Consider the following 20,625-nt stretch of genomic DNA (forward strand, 5'->3'; position numbering starts at 1 on the left):
AGGACAAACGCGCGCCATCGGGCAGAAAGAACAAGATTGGTAAGAAAACAATCAATCAAAATTATCCAGAGTTGTGAAGAATGTTATTATGGAATTTACTGCTGCATGGAGTTGACCAATCAAATGCGGCGTGAATCCGACCAATCAGCATGTTCAGCGCCTAGTCCCACCACTGAAAGTTCCTGAACTTTGAAAAAGTACCACCTCGCCATCAGGGACTTTTCTGAGGGGGAAATTTTACCTGGAACTTTTTTTAGTTCCTGGTTCCTGCGATGGAAACACACCGAGTACCAGCCCAAAGTCCCTAGTTCTTGGGTAAAGTTCCTGCGGTGGAAACGGGGCTTTAGGCTTATATTGCATCTAGTAAAAACTGGTTCTAGGGCACCTTTAGCTTGAGCCGGTCAGTTCCCACACATAGAGGATACAGTGGTAGAAGACGTGACACTTTAGGATATTGAGTATCTATTGAATGTGAGGTGGATTTGAATGTGACATACTGAGGTTATAGCATTACTCAACCAGAGCTGTGGAATGTCAGTACCACCATGATGTCATCACTGAAACATTATCCAAAGTGGTGCGGGGCTGAACTAGTTGCATGTATTCATGCTTGTGTGTTTGTGTGTGAGTGAGAGAGAGAGAGTAAGCCCACTCCAGATGTTTGGCATTAGTGATCATGTTTGAGGAGGATGGACTGGTTTTTAGTGACGCCCTCCATCTCCCTCCCCCAATTCCTGTCTGCTGCTGGAACAGGAAATGGGTTTTGGGCTCATTTCAGCTCCTGTGCTGTGCCTCTGGCTCTCACACAACACACTGTGGTTGTGTGTTTGTCTATGAGAGGGACAAGAATGCTCCTCCGTGTGTGTTCCTGAGCCAGGCTACATACCTTTTATCTTTTGCATTTGCCCTAAATCTTAGAAATGCTCATACACTTAAAAAGATAGTTCACCCAATAATGAAGATGATGTCATTATTTACTTATGAAAATGTCATTATTATTTAAATTATCTTATTGTTTAAATTATTGTTGCAGAGAATGATTGCTATTTTTTATTCTGTTCCAATCAATAGGGACTGAGGCTTTTGAGTTTCAAAAAGGTTTTAAAAGCTGTATAATAAAAAAGTATCAAAAAATAATCAATATGACTCATGCACTATAACATCCCTCTATTTTTTTTCCAGAATATTTGTATAACCAAGGGAAAATGTTCTTAAAATGTTTTTTTTTTAATGTGGACATTCACAGAAACAACAAGTTTTAGCCTTGTGGGTGAGTAAATTATGATGAATTATTATTTTTATCAGTATTATTATTATTATTTTAGGTAAACTTTTCCTTTAAACAAAACTGCTGGAATGTTTTGTTAACAGTATTTTCTCCACATTTGTCAAGCAAAGTCAGTAAGGAATATTCCTCATCTTATTCTCACATAACCTTTAGCTGTGTGTTTGTCTGGCATGACAGCACTGATTTATGGTGTTTCATTATGTTTAATCTCATGGTGGTTATTAGGGAATGATATAATCTATGCATACTTGTCACTCTTCATATGAGCAGTATCAGAGCAGACAGCATCAGAAGAAACAGCCTTCATCTCCTTTAGGTTTGATGTATGTCAGCATTTTCTTCTGATCAGCGGCAGCACAGAAGATATAGACTATTAGTTGAAGTGCTATGTATGCATTTCTGACCTAGCTGTACTATATTTGGGACAAATTTCTGAAACTTTCCTACAACATCATATCTTGTAGTCATTATAATTAGCTTCAAGATGACCTATTATGCCCTTTTACAAAGTCGTGATTTTGTTTTTGGGGTCTGATAGAATAGGTTATCATGCTTGAATGTTCAAGATATACATTATTTTTCACATATTTTATGTTGTTGCAGCACCTCTTTTTCCAGTCTATCAGTAACGCTGTTTAGTTCCGGTCTCTTTGAAGCCCCTTCTTCCGAAAAACACAATGTGCTCTGATTGGTCAGCTGGACCAGTGTGTTGTGATTGGTCGATCACTTTGAGCAAGTTTTGTAAATGTCATACCATAACCACAAGTTTCAACACACTACTAACGCAAATCAACCAGGCCACAGTCATATTCAAATTTTTTCAAATAATCTGGTATTTAAAGCTATCAAAGAACGCTTCCTTTACAGTCACTGGAACTGTCAATAAAACAGCGCAAGTGTTCTGGACTCTCACTAAAACTCCCGTTAGAATCGACGAATTGCAGAAATCGAGTTAGACATGTCTGTGATCAGCTACATGCTCATCACTGCAAACTTTCATGCCACGATCTGTATATAATGCTATAATCAACACTTTTCATGATTAGTAAATCTTGAGAACTGTAATAGTAAAAACGTGCTATACGTTTTTTGAGAGAATTCCATATGTAGGCTAATAGTTCGTTATTTTCATATGCAAAGATGTCACAGCAGTGGGCATTTGCACTGAAGTCTGACAGCGGACACACCCCTTAAAACAGAGTGTTCAAATCAGAGGGCTAAAATCAGGGTAGGAAAAATGCCTTTTAATTCTAAATTATTACAATTTTTGATGTAAAAATCATACTAACATTATAAGTGCACCCCAGGAATCATTATAAAACAATGAAATAATGCAGTTCATGATCCCTGTAATAAATGCTGTAGAAAGGTATTGCTCATTGTTAGTCCATATCATTCCTGTAGTGAATAGTAAAGTATAGCGATAGTGATGTTTGATTCAGGGAATGAGGATACATGTACACATGAATACAATACAAAACAATACAATGAATACAACTTCAGATGGAAGTGCCAGTCTAATGCATTAATGTAATGTAGTGTAATGTATATATTTCATAAAGCATTATCTATTGTTAATGAATGATACCTTATAGTTGTTACCTAGTTATAGAACTGATGTGAATAGCATAGCTTTTCTGGGAGACTTTGATGAGAAATGTTTGAGATGTGATATTGAAATTGCTTGTTTTGTGAAATTAATGTGAAATTTATTGACTTTTGATTGCAGAAATTGGTATTTTGCCAAATCTTTTTATAACTGATGAAATCTCATCTGAAGCAGAAGAAGACTTAAGCAAAAGTCCCCCGTTGTTCTCCATTTAATCTCATTGCTGTCTTGAAGAGACAAATGCTATATTAAAGAGACCTCATTTGTGATTTTCTTTTTCTTGTGGGGCATTTCCAAAAACCTTTCTCCATATTCAGAACCCAGATCCAGGTTCTTTTGTTGGCTATGTGATTCTTTTCAGATTAAAAATGTTCTTGATGTTTCTTCATAAGTTCTTCTGATCAGCCTATCTAGGTTTGTTTAGGTTCTTCTTTGGCAATATGCTGTAACTCTATTGGCAAACTTTAGAGTACATGGGGAAAAAACAAGGTAAATCAGATAGCAAGGTAAACGTGTACGTGTGTTGAAGGAAGTGCAAACTGTGAGCAACTAATAAGTGTGTCTCAAAGCTTCTAGTATGCACACAGATTGTTTATACAGATGTTGATGGAAACCCATAGTGCAATGGGTTTTCTCTTTCTTCTTTTCCTCTCTGTTGCCTTTTGCACTCATTCTCACTATCTCTCTCTCTTTTCCTCCCTCTTTTCTTCTCTGTCATTTGGCAGCTGTTTTCACAGTGCAATGTGCTGGAAAGCAAGCCTTTGATATGAAGCCTTGTGTGTGTGTGCAAGATTTCTCCTCTCTGAAATGTGATCTCGACTTGCCTCTTTCCCAGCATTCATCTGTGTGTTTGTGTGTATATGTTTTTGTGCGTTTTAATGGTGTTTTATGTTTGTTTGTTCTCCCATGGCACTGATTGTATGCACATTTATGGTAGGGCAGAGAGATGTGCAGTTATGAGCAGCAGTTAACTACAACTATACATGATCCTCCCTGTTTCTGCAGCTAAATAAACGTCCTTTAATCTAAACAGTCCGCCTGTTTGTGAGCACAAGCATCTCTCGCTTTCTCTCGCCCTCAGCGGGATGTGCTTCACAGAACTGTGCTCTCTGTTTTTAATTTGCACAGTTGGATTATTTAGAAGGTCATATTTACTTCTGTTCTGTGTGGTTTGTTTAACATTTTATTTTCAGCTGCTAAAACTGTCAGTCAATGGTTGTGTATATTTAGGATGTTGAAATGATATTTCTTGATGTTTTATTTGCTATTTCTGCCTGATATTATTATTCCTATTGACTTAATATGACTCACACATACTGTTAATTCACAAACATACTGTCTTTTTATCTGTTTTGCAGGTAGGAACATCATCTGAATGTGAGAAGCACCTCTACCTGCAGAGATACAGGTATGTTCTTGTGTGTGTGTGTGTGTGTGTGTGTTAGAAGGGTGTGATGTGTTTTTCTCAGATGGGTAATTAAAGACTTCTGAAAATGACATGCCAAGAATTCTTCACTTTTCCCTTACATTCCTACTTTTTTTTAACTCCTTGTAAAAACTACAGTGGATTTTAGGGTGTGTGTGTGTGTTATGATTATAGCTGTTGCGTCCAGACACCAAACTCTGTCTGTTCTAAGTGCTGCAGAATTCATTTCTTTAAGTGAAGTTAGGAGTGGAAAAGAACTGAGTGTGTGTGTGTGTGTAATCTGGCTGCAGCTCTGTGTAGATGGAGTCTGTCCTCTCTGAAGTGGCAGTTGCAGCAATAATATGTCGTAACGCACATTCCAGGGAACAACAGCGGGAACAATTTTACAAACAATAGAGTTTTGAATGGTTTTATTTTATAGAATGCGAATTGCTTTATTGTTGTGAAAGGAATAGTTCACACAAAATGAAAATTGTCATCACCATCACCCATATGTCAGTATTTTATTCTTTAGCACAAAATGTTAAGCAAAATACCAGAGATAAAACCAATAACCATCTTTTATATGATCTTTTATATAAAAGAAAGTGGTGGTGATTTATTTATGCCAATTTAAATAAAATTAGTCAACGTGACTCAGTTGAGGGCTTTTAACCCTGGGTCATTCTAAACCCTGGGTAATCAGAATCCTGGGTTATCTTGCTTCATGTTTCACACTGCTCATAATTTACCTGGGGTTAACAATTAATCCTGGGAATTCATAAGCTGACGTTTCACATTGTACATTCCTAAACCCTGGATTAATGTTCCTATTTGCATATTTGTAGTGTCAGACTGCCCACTCAACTTGCAAACAGTTTATTCACCAACGTTTCAGCAAAAAGTATATTCGGTATATTTAATTGGGATTAATAGTATGCACCTGTTGATTGTCTATTTATACTCTCTCTACTCTGAGTGAAATTACACCTTGACAAAGGCTTTTTGCTGAAACGTTGGTGAATAAACTGTTTGCAAGTTGAGTGCGCAGTCATATTTTTCATATATATTTGGACTTATCCTTCTTGACGTTTGTTTCTTCTTTTAAAGTCTTCTGAAGACATTCAGTTGCTATGTGTGAGAAACAGACAGAAATAAATGTTTTGAATATTCCATCCATTGAAAGCTGCAACTAAAACTTTCATACATCAAAAAGTACAAAAAGATATTGCATAAGCTCTATGTATGACCAATGTTATATATGACTAATAGCCTGAATAATGTCTCTTCAGCATGCAGAATTTAATTAAACTACTCAATTCACATGGATTACTTTTTATGTGTTTTTTTTGTACTTTTTGATATGTGAAATTTTTAGTCGCATATACTTTCAATTGAGAGACAAAAAAGATGATAGAATATTCAAAAGTCTAATGGGTTAGGATTAATAAATAAATGATTTTCACCATCATTTTCATTTTTGAAATCTGATGTAAGCATATAAACAGATAAAAACTGCATTGACACTTCAGTCCAGCCCAAATGCTTTATGAGCATATTTTACTAAAAAACAACGTTAGAATTCACAGAAATCCTCATTTCATTCTTTTGAGTAGTTCTGTAAAGCTTGCCTGCAGCAGACAACAGTAACCAAGGAGTGCAGAGCTTAGTGAAGGGTCAATTATTGTGGTCAGGTTCAATTTATATACTCAAACATACACACACACACACACACACACACACTTTCTTTAAGGTCATGAGTACAGCAGCCTCCTGAGGGAGAGAGAGAGATGCATGTTTATAAAAAGCGGGACCTCAGGGAGGTCAGCCACCACACGAAAATCTCTAATTAAAGCTCACCACACTCTCAAACACACTGAACTGCTCTACTTCTGTTTGTTTTCTGTTATTGGTTAAGCCTGGATACAAAATGGCAAACCAAATCATAAACTCAGCACTTATCTGTCTTTTTTTCACTCTGTATCTATCTGTATCCGTTTTACCCTCTCCTCATCCTAGTTGACAAACACTCTTGTCATTTTTACAGCTGGGCGATATAAAAATTTGTTATTCAATAGCAGTCTATCTTAATGTTTATGTATTTGCTCTGAAATTACTTAAAATGTCCATATAAACCATGTCAATAAAATGAACAATTTTTCTTAAAAGAATACAAAGAAGAACGATACTGAATCATTTATATGTAGCATTTAAACATGCATAGTAATAAATAGCAATATTTCTTTACCCATATTTACCCACATTTTAATCTAAATGGTATGCAAGGACTTCAGTATACATTTGAGTAATGCCTCAAACTAACCGTTGAATCAGAATTATGAGTGGATTCTTTAAAATGCGTAATTTCCTGAAATTTAAGTGAGAGGTGCTCAAGATATTAAAACATTAAAAATATTAAAACTTATCAATTATAAGGTGCGGTCACATTTACTATTGTTTGGTGAATTTTCGTGGGCTATAACCTTTTCAATTGGAATCCGCTCAATCGCATCAGAGCGAAAGACTTTCCCCTAAAGATTTCGCAACGGGTTCAAGCTGGTCGCTTGGATTTGCCACGTTGACCAACAGAAAGCTGCTTGGTTAGAAAGTGACTTTTTTTTTGTCTTTGAGATTTAACCCAAAATTTTGCTAAAGTCACCGCACCTCAGGGGCGTTTCCTCCAAGTAGGCAAGGGAGGCAGTGCCTCCTCAAAAAAATAGGATGAGAAAATAATCCATATTACATATAAAACAACACAATATTACAAATTATGACATTAAAAAGAGCGCAAGTCATGCGTATTTTTTAAGGAACACTGCCCAACAGCGACACCCGCAGGTGAAGTTACACAGAGGAGTCATGCTTTACAGTCTATGGAGTCATGCCTCCCTTTCCTCTCGTAGGAAACCATATAAAATCATCGAAACCCCGGTGTGCGGTGGGTTTTGTGGGGGGTAATTAAGAAAGAATGGGGGAAAGTCACTTGAGAGGAGGCAATGTCTCCATCGCAAAATGATTGGATGTAATTGGTTATGATTGGATATGATTTTGACTGAACAAATGATGGTGTCAATTGAAAAGTAAGTAACCAGATCACCCAGTTAGATATCACCGCTTTATGTCGCGTAAAAATCAAACTTGAAATGGACTGAAAACATGATGACTGCAGGGTTTTTCAGCTTGGTGAAATTAAAAATACAATTCGTGTCTGTGACAGACGGTGTTAATGGAGCATGACTGATGATCCAAAATATCCTAGGTTGACAATTAAAAAGAAAAACCGCAATACACAAATAAAATATATTGTTTAAATTATTATTGCATTTAGTTATTATTTTGGAATGAATGTAGAAATGCTTAAAACACTAACTTGATGAGATTGACTTGGTTTTGATAAATAGAACATTACATTGTTAATATAAAATTACAAAATAGAATTGTATTTGTTTTCTTTTTTGATGTACTGTAATGTTCATTTAACAAGGAAAATGTGTCAACTTTAAGAGTAATGCACATGAATTTACATTGATTCATAAAAAAAGAAGTGCCTCCTCATTTCAGAACACCACTGCACGCCACTGCCGCACCTATATTCACTAGTCATGACTCATGAGTCAGAGAAGGATCGTGAAGCTAGCCTAATGAAACACTCTTTAGGAAACTTAATATACATTCACTTTAAATAAAATGCTACCATTTTAAGTTTTCTACTGTCCATTGACAATTTGGAAAGAAAATGCCATGGAAGCCTACTGTTGCTGTAGTAATGACCGCAACTTGTTCACACAGAATGTATTTTTCCATTCCACTGCTCTACTTTTCCATTGTTTTTTAATGTAAACACGCGCTAGACTGAGATATTGCATTAACAGCAAGCCAAAGAGGGCAAGGTTTCAACTGAACTTTATGCACTTTAATGATGTTTTATTAACAAAGTTTGGGAGGAGCATGTTCAGTTAGTCTACTCTATAGTCAGTGAGATAGGAGGTATATATCCTCCTGACTACCAGAAGAAAAATGTGAATTTGTGAATTTAGTATTTTTTTATGTCATTATATTCTTTAGAGCATAAGCAAAAAATGGAAAAATAAAAAAAATTGAGAAATTATATTTTATTCATATGTTATGCTATGTTCTCTGTAGTGGACATCAGGACTCAGTTTTTTAAAAATAAAATAAGACATGAATAGACATGAAAGGCAAAAAAAAAACAACAACAAAAAAAAACAACAATGTAATCACTAATCAATTTTTAGGTTTCAAGATTTTTTATACCAAACTTTGTATAAAAATGATTCTCAGCTATTTTATGAAAGAAATAACAGAACGATTTGATATACAATTTTGCTTTATGCAATATGTATATAAAATGGCCATAAATGTTTTTTTCCCCCCCCATTATATACAATGTATCTACATGTTGTATGTAATTTGCATATTAATGTGTTCTTGGAGCAACATGTAATGAAAAAAAGAAGTATAATAATGGGAGTAATAATTGGCAAGATTCTCATAATAATATCTAATATTTCATAGGAATATTGGTATATAATTTATTTCGCTATTCACATGTTGTGTCTCCCAAAACATGATTTAAGTCCTGGTGTCCAGTACAGTGGACATGTAAAATTGATGTCCTGTTTCGTAACAGAAAATCATATTTTGATTTGAAACCCCATAACATTTTCCTGAGATGTTGATTCATGACAAACAAGTTGAAAATTAGTCCGATGTAAATGATAATAACAAAATATTATATTTAAATAAGGCTGTTAAATTTGATCACTAAATTAACGCCAGCCATTTTTAAAGACCAAGCAGAGGGAGGGGCCATGGTGAAACCTCCAAACATTTGGTATCTCTGAAAAGCCCTGAATGTGCTCTTTACAGGACATCCAGACTTAAAACTGTGACATGTAAGGTCTCAAAGAAATTTGCTAAAATATAATGTCCTCTACAGAGGACAAAACTCCATAGCTAGTAGTCAGGAGGATAAACAGCAGACTTAACTCTGTCCCACAACAGTTTCCCAGCATCCCTCCACCACCCCATCTCCTCACTCCTAACTATTCCTATCACAGCCTGAGATAATGGGGGAGTACTTTGGGTTCAGGCCAAGTACTGAGCTCGGAGCCCTCCCCTCGGACAGCACGGCATATACGCATAATCCTTACTCAATATGATTATATGTAAGTGTGAACTTGTGAATATACTTACATTATCTTCTTCCTCCATCCATGCAATAAATGCACGTTCTTAAGCGATCGAGTTTTCTCCTGGTATGACCCATTTTAGTGGTGACCAAATGACACTTTAAAATCAGTCATAGCTATAAAAATGTATATTCACATTTATTAGTAAATATGAAGATATATATTCATAAATATACATTAAACTTCCCATTATTCGCATCTTAATAGCTTTTAGATGCAAAATTTCTTCCTGTTTTCACTCGTGTGATCTCCAGTCTTTGCTTTTTTCTGCTACAGACTTTTAGCTAAAAAAGAAAAATACTGAAATTTTCTAGTGTTATTTTTTGATTGGTTGGGACATTCTACAGCCTTCATCAAACTTCTCAACACAGCCTACCTCAGATTGTTTTTAATCAATGCTCAAATTGTAAAAAAAGACCATTTTGCCTAGATCCGTCCCGATTAAAATCATTGTGATTTTACCAAAATAGTTGATGTATCACCCAGCCCTAGTTATTTTTGGTTATAATGTTTAGACATGTATGTCCTTTGTTCTGTGTAGTGAAAAATAATTTCATTCATATTCACCATCCGGTTAGGTGATTCCCCTTGAGACTGAATGTGTGTTTCTGTTTGTGTCTCCACCCTGACAGTTATTTTTGTAATTGTGCTCCAGATGCATATTTCCATCCCATGCTGTTTACACACACAGTAGGAGATGTCCCTGAAGATACACACACACATTCACACATCACTAACCTTAGTTGAGGGATGGGCATAGTGAAAATGCATTTAGTAAAAATTTCCATATCTGTCTATATTCTAATGGTTATTTATTTTATTTTTTTATTGTGTTCAGAGCATATTTCTTGAGTGCTTCCATGGTGATATACTCAGCTGGTACTGATTTGCCAAAACCTTGATGATGCACTGATTCTACACCATGGCCCAGGAGGCTCTGTGGAAAAACCCACAATCCTCAGCTCCCTGGTGAGTATGACTGCCTGCTCATTGAATGTTTGTATTAACCTTTGATGTTATACAGATATTATGTGTTGTGCTTTTCAAAACTAAAATTGAAGCTGCACATTTACAATTTTGAATTAATACATAAAATTTACAGCATATATTGAATTCATGCTGTGCTACTTTTGCATTCGCATGCATGTGTGTTTGTGGATTGTCTGCAGATGATAAAAGAAGATAATTGTATTATTTATTTGTTATTGTTGCAGATTTATATTGGTAGCTTCTCTGGCTCAACGAGAAAACCTGTACAAGGTCAGACAGCCCTCTTTTTCAGGACATGATTTTATTCAAATTAATCTTTTAGGAGACTAATTACTTTCGTTAATTGCAATTTTATAGAACCACTGCCTGTTTTAAAAAAATCAAATGTTGCATTGATCCAATATTGTCTAACAGTGTTATTCCCAAACAATGTCAATTCAACCTTACAATTATGTCTCACTATGCTATACAACAACCAAAAATATTCAGTCGCAATTTTACATGTTTTTTATGGCAAGCCGTTTTGACTTTTATTCATTCTCAGGATATGAATTCTTGATATCAGGAATTACATTTCCACTAGTAAAAACTATAATTCTTGATATCTGTAATTGTATTTTCACTAGTGAAATGTCACCATAGGCTGCCATTCAAATTCAATTGTTGATATCAAGAATTGATTTCTTACTAGTTAAAATTACAATTTCACATATCTGAAATACAGTTCCTACTAATAATCTTTGATATGAATAATTCAGTTGTCACTAGTTGAAATGTCAGTTCTTGATATCAAAAAATGAATTGGTACTAGTAAAAATGTTAATTTTTGATATCAATAATTAGATTTTCACTAGTGACAATGTTAGTTGATATCATGAATGTGATTTTTACTAGTAAGAAAGCCATTTTAGATATATGAAATTATACTGATATCAGAAATACATTTTCAGATATCAAAAATTAACATTTTTAATAGTAGTAATTCAATTGCTGATATCAAGAACTGACATTTCAACTAGTGACAATTGAATTATTGATATAAAAAATTCGCATTTTACTAGTAGAAATGTAATTATTTATATAAAAAATTACAATTTTTACTAGTATGAATTGTATTTCTGATATGTGAAATTGGAATTTCAACTAGTAAGAAATCAATTCTTGATATCAACAATTGAATTTGAATGGCAGTCTATGGTGACATTTCACTAGTGAAAATACAATTACAGATATCAAGAATTCTAGTTTTTACTAGTGGAAATTCAAATGTTGATATCAAGAATTAATATTGTTACTAGTGGAAATGTAATTCCTGATCAACAACTGAATTGTCGATATCAAGAATTCATATCCTGAGATGTGAATAAAAGTCAAAACGGCTTGCCATAGTTTTTAGAATACAATTTAATATTTTATTCCTTTAGTGAATCTGTATCTTTAATTACATGTTGTTATATTAACATGTCAGTAAATGAACTGGCAAACTTAAAGCATTACCAGTTCTCAGTTGATTTTAATATCACATTGGACACAACCAAAAATGTCTTACAGTTCAGTGAGGAAATCAGTTGTGAATTCAGTAACAACTCTAAATGATTCATTGAATGAGTATGATTCCTGACTCATAAAATATGTTATTTGATTAAATTAATATGGAGGCTTATAAAGAGTTCCCTACTGTTGCCAATGGTGACTAGATTTTAAATTTAAAATTGGTCACAGTCTCGAGCCCTGTGTGTGTCCATCTGTCTTATAATATGTCAGATTACTGTGTGATTGGTTACATCCTCTTTCCTAGTGAATGTACTGCCTCTGAATCTGCTCTTTGAGCATTAGTAAAAATCAGCTCAACTTTTGGCATGAACCTGATTTAATTTTCCACCCAATCGCATGATAGTATGAAGCACTGGGTTGTAAATCAGCTATAATCACATTCAAATCCCGCCGGATTAAGATGATTTTAAATGTGGTAATTCAGTTTGGTAGCACAGAAGCAGCACAGTCTGCAGAGCTGCTTGAGCAAAGACAAATAAGCTTTTCATGACCGTCATCGCTGATTAAGTCATAGTGTCAATCTATCTGCAGTGTTATCATGTTTTTATATTCCTTCACATTTAATAAAGGAAATTGTGGGTGATCCACATTTAAATTCTTTTTGCATTGCTTAATTTGGTTTCTTTGACCTTGTTTACACCTAATCTGTCTTGACGTATCCTGACCAACAGCGAAGGGCTGCCTACTCATATGTCAATCAACCACTGGACAAAAACAAAGGCTTTTTTTGCCAAAAAAGCAGCTTTAATACAGGCACTTGACCTAAAAATGACATGAAATTCTGCTTAGATGTAAAAAAAATCAAGAATTGTAGTTATTTGTTGATTATTTTTTTATTTTTTTTTTACTTTTTGCATTTGTCCTTCTATTGTTGAATGCACTGTTGAATGTTTAAAGGGATAGTTCACCCAAAAATGAAAATTAGCCCATAATTTACTCCCCCTCAAGCCATCCTAGGTGTATATGACTTTCTTCTCTCAGCCAAACACAAATCAGAGTTATATTAAAATATCCTGGCTCGTCCAAGCTTTATAATGGGAGTGATTGGAGGATGAGATTTTGAAGCCAAAAAAAGTGTCCATCGATCATAAAATGTACTCCATGTGACTTTCAGGCTTTCTGAAGTGAATCGATGTATTTGTGTAAGACAAATATCCTTATTTAAAACTTTATAAAGTAAAATAACAAGCTTTCGACTTACGTTTAAAAAGCGCTAACTTCCACGACGTACCACACAATGACATGACACTCTGCGTTATAATGTAGGACATAATGTAGTATGTCACGGTGTAGCGTAGAACGTCATGGCATTGTGTACTACGTTGCGGAAGTTAACGCTTTTTAGACGTAAGTCAAATGCGTGTAGCTGTCGCCATATAACACTGATTGTGTTTGGCTGAAAGAAGACAGTCATATACACCTAGGATGGCTTAAGGGTGAGTAAATTATGGGATAATTTTCATTTTTGGGTGAACTATCCCTTTAAGTGTGATTTTGACTGTTTTTTCACTCTCTCCCTTTAGCCATGATGTCAGTCTGCGTGCCCTCACCACATAACCCCTCCCCCTCTGTGGACGTAGCCAATCGCAACGGGCCCTCTGCAACTCCGCCCAATTCCCTCAGCCTGCGTTCTTCACACAATCAACTGCTAAGTGGTGATGTCATCAAACCGGGCCAGGCCACGCCCCCAAAGTGCCGAAAGAAGTATGCACTCACAAGCATTCAGAGTGCGATGGGACTCGGCGAAGGCGTGGCACCACCGTCGTCATCTTCAGCAACTACTGCCAACCCTAAACTGGCCAAAAATGGTGCAAATCAGTTACGTAAAGCTGCGGAGCGACAGGATCACAACAAGAACACCACCGAAGAAGACGAAGATGGAAACACAGCCAGCGAATCAGAGCTCAACATCAATGATGAGTTGAGGAACGTTGAGGAATTAAGCCTAGACAGTGAGTCTAACGTTGACGACGTTCACAGTGACTTTGACCCCAACAACGAGCTTGTTGACGAGGATGTAAATGAGTTGGTTGATGATGACGATAATGAGGAGGATCGTGTGGAGTATTGTGACGACCTGCTCATTCTGTCCGAGAAAACTGAGATAGTTTCAGACAGGAAGTCCCCCGAGCACCTTAAGACCAAGAGTTACCTGGAGTCATGCCTGGATGACCTGTCATACGAACTGCCTGATGTGCAGGATGATGATGTCACTAAGCCTTTGCTGGAGAAAGAGAAGAATCCCTGCCCCTCGTCTCCACAGAAACCACACAGCCCTGAGGACACGCCCCTCCTGTCTGTCGGCTCCTCATCTTCCTCTTCCTCACCGGAGACGAAAAAAGACCGACCACGGACGGGAGCCAAGACAGACCGGGCACTAAACCGCATCCAGAACCTTCCACACAGTGACGAGGAGTCCAGCTGGACCACATTGTCACAGGACAGTGCATCACTGGGCTCACCAGAAGAGAGCGGTCAGTAGTACACATTCAAAGCGTTATGTGCGTAGCGTGCTGGTCTTCTCAGTGTGGTTTGGTGTGTGTGTTTTGGCCTAGTGTAGTGGATATGGCGCACTGATGTGGTATGTGTGGTTTTAAATTTGACTGAAGTGCGTTGGCAGAGAGGTTTTGGTGTGTTTGTACTTTTCACTTCACTGGAGTGTGATCTAGGTAAACACAGCACAGTGTGTGTCTGGTTTGAGGCTGTGAAGGAAAACTTGTCAAAAGCATGTTTACTATTTTGTGTGTATTTGTGTACTTTACTTTTTTTTTCTTTTTTTTTTTAATTCTCATTTGAAAATGTAATTTTTAAAAGTGTTAATTCATCCAAAAATTCACATTTTGTCTCTCATGTCATTCCAAACCTGTAAGATGTGAACCACATCTGCTTTTTTCCATACAATGATAGTGGACAGTGACCATTAGCTATAAAGCTCAAAAAAGTACAAAAAAGCTGAAAAAAGTGAAATTTGAGAGTTGCAGTGAGGGATTTTTAGTGCTTTTTTGAAGTTTGACAGGCACTGGTTACTGGTAAGTGCCTGATTTCATTTGGATTAAAACAATAATTAATCTTCTTAAAATGTCAAGTAAACATTTTTTTTTCTTTTTTTGCAAAGTGGACTAACAGACCTAGATAATGCAATTGTAACTTGGTGTCGTTCCACATGTATACAAGTTAATCACACTACAGGTGGCCGAGATGACTAAAAATAGAATAAAATAAAATAAAATAAAAACGTTGTATATTTCAGCTAGTTTACAGGGTTCATTTAGTTTAATTTGATTAATCTAGGCTACTAAAACTACCTACGGAAGAGGTTAGGAGATGTTAGGAGAGGTTAGGAGGATAAGAGATTAGGGCCAAGCAATAATAAAAAAATAAAACCATCTTGAGATTAAAGTTGTTAAATTTCGAGAAAAAAATTATTAAATTTCGAGAAAAAAGTCTAAATAAAATGTTGAGAATAAACTCGTTAAATTACGAGAAAAAACTTGTTAAATTTCGAGATAAAGGTCGAGATAAAATGTTGAGAATAAACTCATTAAATTACGAGAAAAAGACTCATTAAATTTCAAGAAAAAAGTCAAGATAAAATGTTGAGAACAAATTTGTTAAATTATGAGAAAAAAAGTTGTTAAATTTCGAGAACAAATTCGTTATTTGTTCTCATAATTTGACAACTTTTTTTCTCGTAATTTAATTACTTTATTCTCAATATTTTATCTTGACTTTTTTCTTGAAATTTAACGTTTTTTTTCTCGAAATTTAACAACTTTAATCTCAATATGGTTTTATTTTTTTATTATTGCTTGGCCCTAATCCTCTTCCATAACTACCAACTAAAACTGAAATAAAAATGAATAAAAAATTTTATATTTAAAAACCCTCAAAAATCTGAAGAAAATTCCAAAAACACAACAAAATGAGTACAACTTGAACTAACTTTAAATGATAAAATTAAAAAAATTAAAAACTAAAATAGTATCTATAGTAATGATACTAAAATAATAATATTCGCTCATATTGTTTGGTGGTTTTATAGTAATTATTTAATTTTACACTTTTGTTTTATATATCTTGTTGCTAAATATTATGAAGTGGTGCCTGTGTGGTAAAATCATCTGTTGTAGATAATATTTTTGTACTTTTGAAGTATTTTAGTACTTTGTATTTATATGCAAAATTGACTAACAGACCTAGACAATGAAACTAGTTTGGTATCATCCAGCATGTATACAAGTTAATCACACTACAGGTGGCCGAGGTGACGTGCTTTATTCATAAATTATTCAATTGCACATTGTCTTGAATGTTTGGACAGACAGATGAAGATTTTAGTGTGACTACACAGCTATTATTATTATTATTATTATTATTATTATTATAACTGCGCATGTAAATGTTCTTAGTGTCTGCTTTCATTGTATGCAAAAAAGTAGCATCAGCATTCTTCAAAATATCTCCTATTGTGTTACACAGAAGAAAAATTATACAGGTTTGGAACAGAGCATGTGAGCGGAGTGGAGCTCATTCCTCTCAGGGCTGCTCGCTCAACCCAGAATGCCCTTTGTGATATGCTGGTTTGAGAATATGTGAAATAAGCAATTGGTCTAAGGTTATGGAGTTCAAATATTGTTTTAATGAAGTTAAATGCACAGAAAACATCAAAGTTAGAGGGTTAGTTCAGCCAAAAATGAAAATTCTGTCATTATTTACTCAACCTCATGTCGTTCCACATCTGTAAGACCCTGAAATCCGAGAGCTTTTAGTCCCTCCAATGGGACCAACGCAATTTACACATTCAAAGTCCAGAACAATAGGAAAGACATCATTAAAGTACTCCAGTGGTTTAACCTCAATTTTATGCGAAAATAATATTATCCAAAGCGCATTCACGGAACATCTTTTGGCCATGGGTTAACACAATATGCATGCGTCGTAGTGCTCCCCCCTCTGGATTGCAGGTCAATATTTTTGTAAATAAAGTGGTAAATTATGTTTGTTTGTGCAAACAAAGCACTTGCGTCACTTCATAATGTTAAGATTAAACCACTGGAGTCACATGGATTACATTAATGTTGTCTTTCCTATCGTTCTGAACCTTGAATGTGTAAATTGCTTTGCTCCCAATGAAGGGACTGAAAGCTCTCGGATTTCATCAAAAATATCTTCATTTGTGTTCTGAAGATGAACTGTCTTATGGGTGTGAAACAACATGAAGGTGAGTAATTAATGACAGAATTGTCATTTTTGGGTGAACTAACGAACATCCCAACACCTCCCATGCTGATGAGAGCGAAGTTTGGATCATTATTTAAATAGGTGATGCACACTTTCCTCTCAATAATAAAATAAACATACAACAAAAATAACAGCAGTGAGGGAAAAAAGCAGTAAAGAAAGCATCTGATCATAGCAATGTAGATATCTTTGCATCAGCTCTGCAATTTGACACTATCCAGTCAAGTCACGTCACTTTATACGATCTCGCCACAAATATCATAACTGTTATCTATAGGCCTACTGCAATTGAGACATTTAATCAAGAACTTCATTACAAACAGAAAGATGTTTAGTACATATAAATTTCATTTCAGAGCAGGATTTGAGCAAACGTAGTTTAACTGGTGAGCGTGAGCGATAAATGAGTGGAGCGTTTGCTTGGGCCGTGAGCGATTGAGCGTAGAGCGTCACACCTCTCCGTTTCGCTCACATGCTCTGGTTTGTTACAACATGAGGATGTGTGTGTAATTTTTATTTCTGGGTGCAACCCACGTAGTACAGGTTTTTGACTAAGATCAATTGTGCTGAATTTTTTGTAGTGTCACTCGTGGTGAGTCAAAATGGCTGTTTCTGTGGTAATGAGTCTCCTCTCTGCCCCCCGACTGTCACTCAAACCAGTCTAGCATTGACACAGTGTCTGTCAATACCTCTCTCAGTAGACAGGAAAACCTCACAGGTGTGTGGCAGATCTATTCAGCCAGCATGGTGGGTAATGGACAACTGCAAACTGGTTTTACACCCAGATGTTAGCTGGCATTGCCGGAGCAGCCTGTTATGCACAATTCCTGCACATCCATCCCTCTCCCACCATTTCTGTGTCTTGTCATACCAAGGTCACATGACCACGCGTTGGGTGACACTGCAGGAAAAATGATCTCGGGGTTGCCGGGGTGACAGAACGTTCGGCAAAGGAGGTGGGTTTGATTGGCCGGGTGACCAATCGTGTATCCTGGATTGACAGGAAGCTGGTATCTCTCTTCCTGCCAGATTTAGATAAAAAATAAACAGCAAATAAACAGAGTCTGTTGCTCTCGCATTCTCACCCACCCCGTCTCTCCCTCTCCCTTTCTCCATCAGTCGCTCACCCCCTCTGTCTCTCTCCGGCTCTACCTCTGCTTTCCTCCCTCTTCTCATGTCATCCTCTCTTCTTGCGGCTGCTCAGTCATGATGCTGGGTAAAGACTACATGTTGGCCATTGTTATAGTGAATTACGAGGGTAGGTACTGCGTGTCGGTGTGTCTGGTTGTGAGTCAGTGCTGCGCATGTAGCTACGCGTCTCTGTTGCGTGTGCATGCTCATAAATGCAGGCGGAGAAGAGAGATAAGGAAGGAGGGAGGATGCAGTGAAGGGTGTCACGAGCTGTGTGCTGAATACTAAAGTTTGTGCATATGTTCATGGCACTTTGGTCCGTGTGTGTGTGTGTGCACGAATTTTACAGCTGTCCTCCCCTCCCCCTCTGCCCGCCACATGCTTTATAGAATGCAGAAAGAGAGAGACATTATCGAAAGTGGGTCGAATGTTAGATCTAGCATAGAAAACTAGGCTGAGCATAGTAACTACAGCATATGCTAGCACACTGTTTACCTGTGAGTTTAAAATGAACTAGCTGTTGTTTTTGCTGAAAAATCCACAAAATCATTAAATGTCAACTTGATTATTGTCTCTATTTCTTTGTATTTGAATCTATATGAAGGTTTTGTTGTCTCAGAGAACTGCAATGAGGTTTTTAGGCAGCTGTAGTGACCCACTTATATATCAGGGACTACAAGTCCCAAAATGCACCTTGGTGTAATACTCAGTGTTAAAGAGCACTACAGCTCCTGTACTGCAGTGCCTCATTGTCTTACTAAAAGGGAACTTAGGTACAGGAGACACTTCTAATAAGCACTTGTGTTCACTTAGCATGCATGGAGATTAGATTAGCCATACATGACGAGTGCTGGCTAATAGCTGTTTCACTCAATAATTAGCCAACAGAACTGACTAACTAAGTCTCATTAAAGTGAGACATGCCTGAGAGCAACAGTGAGACTACTCAACTCTTCCTCAACACGTTTCTCACAGGGTTATTATTAAGACCCCGATATACTTCAAACGAAATCGAAGAACGAACTGATGTGACGTCATTTCGAACAAAATCAGGCTGAAACGAAGTTTGTTTGGAGTTTATTTTGGAAGTTCGAAACAGCTTGCCAAAGCGAACTTTCTGGAAAAGTTTGCTTCAGCTGGTAAACACCTTCGTACCACCATTGGTCCGTGGGCATTACATAAGGGAGGTGTGTGCTGAGGCTCCGCCTTCTTTCACTCGAAGTCAGACGTCCTCGAGTGAAAACATGAAAATTGCAGAGCTGCTTTATAGTAGAAATGAGAGACTGACACTGGTAAAGCTGCTTGAATTTAAGCAATCTTTAGTGTCATAATATAAATGCAACGTGACTTTACTGGAGTGCCGACTTAAAGAGCACGAGCAAACAAACATCCATGTTGCCATGATCAGATGCTTTTCTTTTGCTTTATTAATAAATCCTTGCTAGTTTCTCAATTTTGTTGTGTTTATTTTGTTACTGAGTGGAAAGCGTGCAACATTTTTACATATACATCTAACCATCGCTCTCAGCTGTGTGGGCGACATCAGAAGTTCGATTAAAGTATATCGCTGCTAGCGTATTTCGAACTTCATTTTACTTCTAAATGAAGAACGAAAAAGAACTTTGCTTGAAGTATATCGGGGCCTTTATAGTTAACTAAAACCATAAAAATAAATTTTTGCTACTTAAAATTAATGTTAACTTAAATATAATAAAATATACAAAACTTACTTTATTTTAGCTAGTTGTCTAGGTAAATTTAGTTTTAAACTTAACATAGGATACTAAAATAACTAAAAATGAATAAAAATCTATTTGGTCATTTTTGACCGAAAATTTTTATTTTTTACTTCATCGGAATGGTACAAGACTTGATAAAGGTTTTGGGAACACACAAAAAAAGATCATAGGCATGATTCAAAAATGTTAAATGGTCCTGAAAAAACAGTCACTCTTCACACAATTGTTCGCGGTCAACAATTACTACAATAGAAATGTGAATTTTATCCAGTGGAAATGTTTGGTACTGCATCCAAACAAAATCTTACTGAAAGCTAATTTTTTGAGATACCTCAACCTCAATTTTTTGAGATACCTCAAAGATACAATACAACCTCATTTGGAGCACAACATTTTATAAAACAGATTTATGGTTCATGATTTATTTACAGTTTTAAATTAAAACATGTTTTGGA

The 20,625-nt window shown here is 36.1% G+C and overlaps 1 protein-coding gene across 7 annotated transcripts in view; it reads left to right on the forward strand.

Moving 5' to 3' along the window:
- apbb2b (amyloid beta (A4) precursor protein-binding, family B, member 2b) overlaps positions 1–20,625 on the forward strand; it is a 62,259-nt gene that overhangs the window by 18,188 nt on the left and 23,446 nt on the right. For all 7 annotated transcript variants that reach the window (XM_067405355.1, XM_067405358.1, XM_067405357.1 and 4 more), the window contains 4 exons: positions 4,256–4,305; positions 10,354–10,484; positions 10,730–10,775; positions 13,583–14,533. In XM_067405355.1, the coding sequence (XP_067261456.1) occupies positions 13,585–14,533 (949 nt within the window). In that variant the 5' untranslated portion in view covers positions 4,256–4,305; positions 10,354–10,484; positions 10,730–10,775; positions 13,583–13,584. The remainder of the gene's footprint in view (positions 1–4,255; positions 4,306–10,353; positions 10,485–10,729; positions 10,776–13,582; positions 14,534–20,625) is intronic.

Source organism: Chanodichthys erythropterus, chromosome 12, assembly GCF_024489055.1.
Source record: "Chanodichthys erythropterus isolate Z2021 chromosome 12, ASM2448905v1, whole genome shotgun sequence".
In the NCBI taxonomy this organism is placed as follows: Eukaryota; Metazoa; Chordata; class Actinopteri; order Cypriniformes; family Xenocyprididae; genus Chanodichthys; species Chanodichthys erythropterus.